This window comes from Neopsephotus bourkii, unplaced genomic scaffold (genome assembly GCF_033783945.1).
Source record: "Neopsephotus bourkii isolate Nb327-2 ecotype Australia unplaced genomic scaffold, CSIRO-AGI_Nbou_v1 NB_144, whole genome shotgun sequence".
In the NCBI taxonomy this organism is placed as follows: Eukaryota; Metazoa; Chordata; class Aves; order Psittaciformes; family Psittacidae; genus Neopsephotus; species Neopsephotus bourkii.
Window position 1 is genome coordinate 168,908 of NW_026900661.1, and position 9,199 is coordinate 178,106.

General features: G+C 47.0%; 1 protein-coding gene across 1 annotated transcript; it reads left to right on the top strand.

Moving 5' to 3' along the window:
- Positions 1–2,307: 2,307 nt before the first annotated feature.
- LOC133220916 (alpha-2C adrenergic receptor-like) lies at positions 2,308–5,426 on the top strand. The gene has a single exon (XM_061369349.1). It carries the CDS (start codon positions 2,784–2,786, stop codon positions 4,119–4,121), a length of 1,338 nt encoding a protein of 445 aa, XP_061225333.1. The 5' UTR covers positions 2,308–2,783; the 3' UTR covers positions 4,122–5,426.
- Positions 5,427–9,199: the final 3,773 nt, after the last annotated feature.

Consider the following 9,199-nt stretch of genomic DNA (forward strand, 5'->3'; position numbering starts at 1 on the left):
GGTGCTCCAGTTCTCTGATCATCTGGTTAATTAGATTTCAAATGTAAAAAGAAAAAAACAAACCTTCAGACTAAATTGCTTTACAAAACAGATTAATTAGATCATAATCTCCAGAGGAATTTTCATGCCTATCAGAGCTAAGCATATTCACTTCTAACCCTTCATACTCCAGTCCATGTACCTACACAGAGAACACAGGAGCCAGCCCTGGCTGCATTAAAAAGATAACTGGAATCACAGTATCCCTTATCAACCCCCAAAACCTCAGGCTGTTGTATTTCAACTTGTGCACCATTAAAATATCAAGTATTTTATTATTTTAAATGTTATACAGAGAAAGAGAAGTTCTCTAGAATGTATTTGTCTTCACTACTCCCAATTTTGTGTTATAAATATAAACCTGGCAGTAATAAGCAGAACATGTACCAGACTGTGACTCTCCCAAGACCTAGGGATACTGCATTTCTGGGTCCAGATGGGGCGCAGGAGGGAGGCATAAACCAAATGCTCAGACTGCGAATGCCCACAGGCAAAACATCAGGTTCCTCTAGAAGTCAGCAGGGTGATGACGAAGGAGTTTAGGCAGCTCCAAAACGAAGTACTAGCCATGGAATCCAATCATCCTGTGGTTTTCAGCACCACTGTGTGCTGCAAGTTCTGCTGTAGATATCTACCACTTTACCATATCTTTTACACTGTCACAATGGGGGAAAACACTCATCCCCTGCAAGCCAGTAACACCGCCACACAGCATAAAAGGAATGAATTATACCGGATGAAAAGTGAATTAATTGGCTGTGGATGAATTCATATTCTGGCTCACCTGAAATGAACACAGCTAATCCTGTGGTTAGGGTTATGCTACTGTTGTTAGGATTATATAAGCACAGGCTTTTTGCAGTGTGGCACAAGAAAAGCAAGCGCAGCAGCAAAGAGACCAGTGGGACAGTCCTTGCCTTGAAGACCTTGTGATCCAGGCAGCAGGACGTGCTTCCAGAAGAGGCACGCTGTGTATATGGCTATTCTCTTTACCTTCCTGTAACCCTCACCTAAGTGTACCACAGGCAATATCCAGAGGAAGATCTGGGGACTGGTAGCAGTAGGGAGAACAGGTGGAAGAAGGGGCTTAACAAAAGACAACATATTCTCCAGAGCAGGGCAGTGGCTTTTCTCAGAATCACATACCACCACAGACCAGGACTACACTGAAATGCCTTCCACCCTCCAGTAAGCAGGTTCAGCTGAAGAAAGGGGCATAAAAGTGGCCGTGGCTTCGTTTTTATTGTCACTTCTCAAATTTTCCATCCAAAGGAAGGTAACATAAGCCACAAGGCCATCAGTGAAGGAGATCTGAAGATGTGCTCCTCACAGGAGTCACATGCCCCACTCCCCTTCTGCTTCCCTCTGTGGAAAGGGGCAGTGAGACAGCCATATCCTGCTCTGATTATCTCTGGCTACTGATAGATCAAGCTCTCATGTACTTCCAGAGAAAGTCCGGAAGCCCAAGCAGTGGAAATAACACTTTAAGTTTGCTCAGTGCTTCCCATATTACCGAGGTTTCTCTGCTCTCATGACTACAGTCAAAACGCCCCAAAGATTTTCCCTGCTGCTTCCCTCCCAGGCCAGCACTCTGCCGGTGCGGGCTTGCACGGGAGAACCGTGTGGCGGGGAGAGGGCTTTACCCTGGCAAGCAGATACCCTACATCTGTGCTTAAGCACAGCTCTACAACCCCGCCAGGAGCCGCCGGGTCCCCGCTGCCCCCGGTCCCCTCAGGGCGACGCGGCCCCTCAGGCGACGGCTGCACCTCATGCTGGTGGACAAGGCCGCCCCCTAGCGCTCTAGGCCGGCATCGCACAGCGAGCACCCTCGCCGCACGCCTGGGAGGTGAGCCCGCCGCTGCTTCCCACAGCACCGGCAGCTTCCACCAGCCGGGGCGGGCTCCGCCAGGGCCGCTTCCCCTCACAGCCGGCGCCGCGGAGACAACAAGCACCTGTCCGGCCACTAAGAGGGGTAAGGAGCTGCGCTGAGTGGCGGGGAGCACCGCTCCACCGCTCCTCCCTGAGACCGCCGTGGGACAGCGCCGCAGCGGGGAGGAGAAGGCGTCCGGGCTGCGCCGCTCCGTGGGTGCCGGGGCGGCAGACGGGGCGGCAGTAGCTGTGGGGCGGCGGGAGCAGCCGGGGCGTTTTTCCGCCCTCCGGGGTGCTCCACGGAGGCGGGTGGGTTCGGCGGCTTCACCTGTCGGCACTGAGCATGCGCGCGGCGGCGGGGCACACCGCCGATTGGAAGCGCGATGCGAGTCTAGGACGGAGCCGCTGGGTAGCCGCGACTTCGCGCCGCCGTGCCGCCGGAGAGGGGCCGCTCTCCATGGGATTGGATGCTGCTGCTGCTGCTGCCGCCTCGGACCCTGCTCCCTGCGAGGATCCAGCTCCCGCCCCCGACTCCCGTTGGCTGGGGGGGCTCTTCTCCGGAGCTGCAGGCTGCCTTGAGCGGGGCATGACCCGGCGGGTGGCGGGGGCCAGCTGTACCTCGCTGCCCCCTCGTCGAGGACCGGGCGGAGGTAGCTCTGCTGGGCTCCCTGCCTCTCCGGGGCGGCGCTGCCCGGCCCTGCCCTGAGGGTCCGGGGGGCAGAGGAGCGCGGCTCTGCCGCTGGAGCCGCTCTGCAAGGCGGCTCTTGGACCGTTGGCGGGGGGCGATGAGGGCAGCGGGGCGGCAGCGGTGGGGCGGCGGGGCGGGGCGGGGGCTCCGCCGGGCTCTCTAGGACTCCGGCGCCCCGCACACCACCATGGATCTGCTGCTGGTGGTGAACACGAGCCTGGGCTCCCCCAACGAGTCCCTGGCGCTACCGCCTTCCTCGCCGTCCTCTTCTGATCTCCTGCAGCCGCCCTCCCCGTACTCCCCGGCGGCCGTGGCCGGCCTGGCGGCGGTAGTGGGCTTCCTCATCGTCTTCACCATCGTGGGCAACGTGCTGGTGGTGATAGCTGTGCTCACCAGCCGGGCGCTGAGAGCACCCCAGAACCTCTTCTTGGTGTCCCTAGCCAGCGCGGACATCCTGGTGGCTACCCTGGTCATGCCTTTCTCCTTAGCCAACGAGCTTATGAATTACTGGTACTTCGGCAAGACTTGGTGTAACATTTACCTGGCGCTGGATGTGCTCTTCTGCACCTCCTCCATCGTCCACCTGTGCGCCATCAGCCTCGACAGGTATTGGTCAGTCACACAGGCGGTGGAGTACAACCTCAAAAGGACCCCCCGGAGGATCAAGGCCATCATCCTCACTGTCTGGCTCATTTCAGCTGTCATCTCCTTCCCTCCATTGATCTCCATGTACCGGGACCCCGAGGGAGACAGTTTTCCCCAGTGCAAGTTGAACGATGAGACGTGGTACATCCTTTCTTCTTGCATTGGCTCTTTCTTTGCCCCCTGCCTCATCATGGTGTTGGTCTACATCCGCATTTACCGCGTGGCCAAGCTAAGGACCAGGACCCTCTCTGAGAAGCGTACAATGCCAGAGGGGTCCTCCCAGACTGAGAATGGCTTGAGCCGCGTTGCTGGCGGTTGCACATCCGTGAGGATGAAGCTGGGAGAGAATGGACATTATTCAGTGCACCACTGGCGCAAAGCCTCTGAACTGGAGGACATTGAGCTGGAGGAGAGCAGCACCTCAGAGAGTAGACGGAGGCGGAGCCGGGAGGAGCATCCCCGCAAAAGCAGCAAAAGCCAGTCCTTCTCCTACTCATACTCCTCCAAGCACTCTAGTAGCCGTCTGTCCCGCGCTAGCAATCGCTCCATGCAGTTATTCTCATATCGTCGTCGCCGGAAGCGTAGCAGCATCTGCCGTAAGAAAGTCACCCAAGCCCGGGAGAAACGCTTCACTTTCGTGTTGGCCGTGGTCATGGGGGTCTTTGTAGTTTGCTGGTTCCCTTTTTTCTTCAGCTACAGCCTCTATGGTATTTGCCGGGAGGCGTGTGAGGTCCCTGAGACTCTCTTCAAGTTCTTCTTCTGGATTGGGTATTGCAATAGCTCCCTGAACCCAGTCATCTACACCATCTTCAACCAGGACTTTCGCAGATCCTTTAAACACATTCTTTTTAAGAAGAAGAAGAAGAACTTCTGGCATTGAGCTGGAGGCATGAATTTGCCTTGAACAGGAGTAGAGTTAAAAGAGGAAAAGGCTCTGTGCTGACAAAGAAGGGAGGGAAGAGAACATGGGATTTGGGCTCGCCCCCTCAGTGGAGCAGAGTGGTGCTGTGGGGTATAGACATAGAGCCAGGGAGGCTGAGGGCATTCACAATGGTACAGAATGGTGCTGGAGTGTGGATGGGTAAAAGGGAAGGGGAGTGGTTGTCTTTGAACCTTGATGGAGGGCATGGGGAGTCCACAGAGGAAAATAGGCTGACACTGATTTTGGGAGGCAGTGAGCTTTTACAGGATCTGGAATTTTGTGGGAAAACAAGCAGAGACATCAGGAGGAAAGGATTAAGTGGCAGTGGTGATGAAGATTTGAGTATTTATAAATAGAGCAGCTGGGTCCTGTGATGGTCTCGTCCCAGTAAGAAATTAGCTTTTACTGCTTACGTGGGCAAAGAAAGTGCAAAGTACCAGGCACTGGCAGTTTTCTGAGTTACAAAAGGATTTAAATGTTTGCCAAAAAAAAAAAAAAAAAAAAAAAAAAGTCCTAAAGAACAATCCAAACTCTTTTCTAAATAAACCTTTGTACTGTTAAAACCTTCTGAATGATGATTTTACACAGGGCTTAAATCAAAGAGAAAGCGTGGGGTTTTCTTTTCTTTGGAGGGGTCTTTGCATGTAGAGCTGGATGGGAAACTTTTTCTATCTTCCCATAGTTTTTGATTGGTCAGTGGGACAAACCTGTGAGTCTTGCATGTCTTCATGAAATATGAAAAGGAGCACATGCTCTCTATGACCTTACTTCTCCCTCTTGGATTGCCAGGCAGTAAGATCCATCTCAGATCAGTGTCCTAAGCACCTTGGTATCCTGAAGCAGGTAGTGGGGGGAAAACAAAAATCATGGTTGTGAACTCACCTAATATTTTCTGAGTTAAAATAAAAAAAATCGGATTTCCAACCAGCTCAACTTGCATGTGTCTTGGGGAACTTACTCCCCCACACCCTCTCTTTTTACGTTCCCCTCAAAAGGTTTATCTCAGGGGCTGGGTGCGAGCTGCTCTCATCCTCAGACAGGCAGTTGGAGGCAGTCTGATATGTAGATTTGAAGAGGAGGAGCAATCACTACATCACTAAGGTCTTTAAATCCTCCTTATTTACAGTCTAGAACAACTAAATCCTTTGTATTTATTTTTTTAATGAGAAGCATACATTGCAGATCATCAGTGGTGTATGAGAACAGATTTCAAAAGAAGGTGCAGCTGTTCCAAACCTTTAATATTAATGTTGCTTTCTTTCCCTTTTGCTGTTTGGATTTCTAGTTTATGATTTCAGAGGATTTTGTTGGGGGGAAGGGAGGGAAGAGGGGAGAAGATATAGTTATTGAATAGCTATTAAAGCAAACCGTATTTCCCATGAGTTTGTAAAATGTCATGAGCTGTAAAGAAGAGGAGGAGAGACAGGGTCTGGTGACTGTACATTCACCGCTGAATGCATACCAAGTGTAAGACTCAGCTGAGCATTTACATCCCTTTCCAGCTGTGCTGCTGCAAAGTGTGTATTCTGTTTGTGGGTAAATACTGCTCCATTTTAGGTGCATCACTCCTTCCATAGGCAGCAGGATTTGGCATCTGCCTGAAATGAACCTTTCTGTAGTAAACAGCTCTTTGAAAAACAGAGCAAATTCTAATCTTATATGGCAGGCTTCTTGAAACAGTTAAATTGTCTGAGAATCATTAGATATCCCTTTCTTTACTCCCTCTGTTCTGTCTGACACGTGTCTGTAGTCTCTCTTCTCTTGAAATATCTATGGCATAAGGAGAAATGATAGAGCAGTCACTTTGTTTCATCAGTTTTTCATAGTAAGCATTTGGTTCACTTAACCCTAGAAAAGAAGGTTGTCAGTAGCTAGGAGTCTGCTGTTAATTCAACAGACAATTTAACCTCAGGGCCAACTCAAGTGGGAGTTCTGCAGACGTGAGGATTAGAAGATTGCACCAAATTTTGCTTGATTTCACTAAAGAAACAAATGAGACATTTTCAAAGTCTTGAATCCATAACTTACTGGATCCTTACTTGATATAAGGCTTGGAGTTGTGAAAAGATTTGAGCTTTGTTTGCACATCTGCACCTAAAGAAAAGATGTTAAGACTTATTTTCAGGAGCATCCCTTTGTAAATAGCAGATGGTTTGGTACAAATATGTACCTGAGACAAGAGAAAAAAAAAGATAGCAAAGATGAGGAAATTAAAAGCCATTTCTCTCTTACAAAATGGAGAATTCTTTTTAAAGTCACATCAGGAAGAGCTGAAGCAAGCTCGTATTATTTATAGGTAACAATGTAGCTAAAAAGTTCAGGTTTGTTTAATCTGAAGAAACTATGTAATTGCCAGAGCAACCAAAGCAACACATGGTACATAGCTGCTACCTCTGAGCTACTGGACAGCTTCATTAGAGATACTTATTCCCACCAAGATGAAGGTCTGCTTTTGTCACTTAATGCTCGTTTAGAGTGGTTTCTCAGTGTGTAGACAATGATATTTGTTGCCTGTGTAAATAATCCTTCCCTTTTGTTTTATCTTGTAGAATTTGAGGAATCTATGGAAATGAAATTTAATTGACAGATTTTAGTCGACATGAACTACATATGGAATGACTGATGTGCCTTAAAAGTAATTTCTTCTCTATAAAATTATTCTGTGGTCATTATAAACGTAAAGGAAATAATGTTTCTATTTTGCATTTCCAAATGTCTAAAAGAGATTGATGCAGACACTGTATATCCAGCTGCAGCAGCATACGTAAAAACAGGGCATTTTCTGTGGTTTTATTTTATTTATCATCACAGTTACTCACCCGATTACATTCCTTCTGAGCTAGACTAAAAAGTAACATTATCAATAAAGACGTGCAGTTTACACCCCTTTAAAATGCATTTCCCTTTATAAATCAGTGAATATAGAGGATTTCTATAAAAATTGTTTTTCATGTAATCACTGAATATGCACCAAGGAAGTAAAATGGGGCTGATTTATTTTTTTTTATTATAGTGTTCTGTTATTACTTGCAATAGCTGAAGACTGGAATTTGTTTCTAACATATTGGGTGGTGGTAACTTTTTATGAACAGTTATCAGCTTTGCTACTCAAGCTGTGGCTTTTCTGTCACTGTAAGTTGGCTAATAACATATACAGGAAAAAAGTCAATGCAGCTTTTGCTTAAGAAAAAAAGGAGAAGATATTTTACGTTTCAAACGTGTCCACTTGTGTCTTTGATCACATCTGACGCACTGGTTGAAACACTTTTTACTGTTGTGTAAGAAGGAAATGTTGCTATGAAGTCATACTGGTTTTAACAGCAAGCACATGATCTTTTAACTCTTCATTTGCTTATTTCACCCTGAAGTAGATTTTCTGTCAGTCTAAAGTGAGAAGTTAGTTTCATTTTCAAAACCAGTTTTCTGAATAGTAACTCTATTGGTTGGTTATTTAAATATTGAACACTGCAACTTGTCTAGGGTGGGAAATCAGCGCTGCTGCCTTTAGCTCTTTGTGTGACTTTTGCGTGAGTGCAGAATTAGCCTCTTCAAGGCTTGGTGCATAGGGGGGAGCCTCATATATCGGAGATTTCACTGGATCCCAGCTTTAAATCCTTGCCTAAAATAGGAATCAGTCCCTTGTTCTATGTGATCTCTGTTCTGAAAAGTCACGTTGTTCCAGGAGCACTGGCAGTTTCTGAGTAGACCTGAAATTGAAGGTTACATGCGAGCAGCTTTGCCAACATTGAGCTGTATCCCCCTTTGTGAGTAAGCCCAGAAAACTTCGGTGGAGTTTACTTGTGAATGAGGAAACTACTCAGTGTAAGCAAGGATGTTAGGAGCTTCCTTAGACATTGCCTCTTTTTCAGTAAATGTGCCTGAGGAATGTAAGCAAACATTTGTGCACAAATGTACAGGAGTAAAAGGAAAGCAGTCTTCTCTGCTTAACTTTGACTGCTGTTCAAATCCATAGAAGGTGTGGGTCAAGAGGTTGTTGACAATATAACCAGGGCAACAAACCCTACTGTATATTTTCAGTATAAGGTGTGTGAAGAGCACTTTCTGATTGCATTTGTTTTTCAGAGAAGAAAACTGTTGGTCTCCTTCTTGTGCTGTGAAAGTTGGTGTTGGTTAGAACTGCATCTGAGAAGCATAAGGATTTCATAGGAAATGTCAGTACTAACATGAATTTTAGGTGAATGTTCTAACCTTAAACTATGACTCCAGTCAAGAAGCAGAGAGAATACCTCCAAGCTGTGCAAAGTGAAGTCCAGATGCTATTTGGGAGTTTGTTTTGGTGGTTGTGACCTTGTTGGTGAGTGGAAGGCAACTAGATGCTTCAGAAAAAAAAGCTCTGAGTTGGAGGAGGAGTGGTGTGTGAGGAAGTGACTACTCATGACACCAGAGGAATTGATATTTATTTACCTTCTTTGCACTCTAGACAAGTACAGTGAAGGAATTTGCCTTCTTTCAATGCACAATAGCAGATGTTAATTTGCCTTTCACAACTGTGGGTCAACTAGGTCATACAAAAAATGGCACAGGAGAAAGTAGGGATAAGGGATTGCTCACTTCAGTGTTTAACACCAAGCTTAAGTTTGTACTTTGTCCTTGAAATTAAGCCCAAAATACGGTTTTGGCACTGGGACTCAAGTGGCCACGTAGCATCAATAATGCTACACTGAATGTTGTCTAGTTTTTGCAAACATCACTTCATATTATACACCCTGCACATCTCTGTTTCAGACCAGAAAAGGAAGTCTGATGATTAAGGCACATTGGAAAGGAATAGTCAGCATTTTCTAGGGTGTATTGTGAAGTTTCCCTGGATCCCACTCTGATAACTGAGCTGGCTTTAATTTTATGGCTTCCTATCACTTTGAACTTCTAAGAAAGACTAAGGGTGCTATGTGACATGGAAATAGTAGAAATACTGCTTCTCAAGCAAGCAAAAAATTGGCAAATTGCTCAAAGAGTCAGTGTTCAGATGGTTATTCCAGATGCCCAGTCCTCCAGCAGGTGGATGACTCGATTAC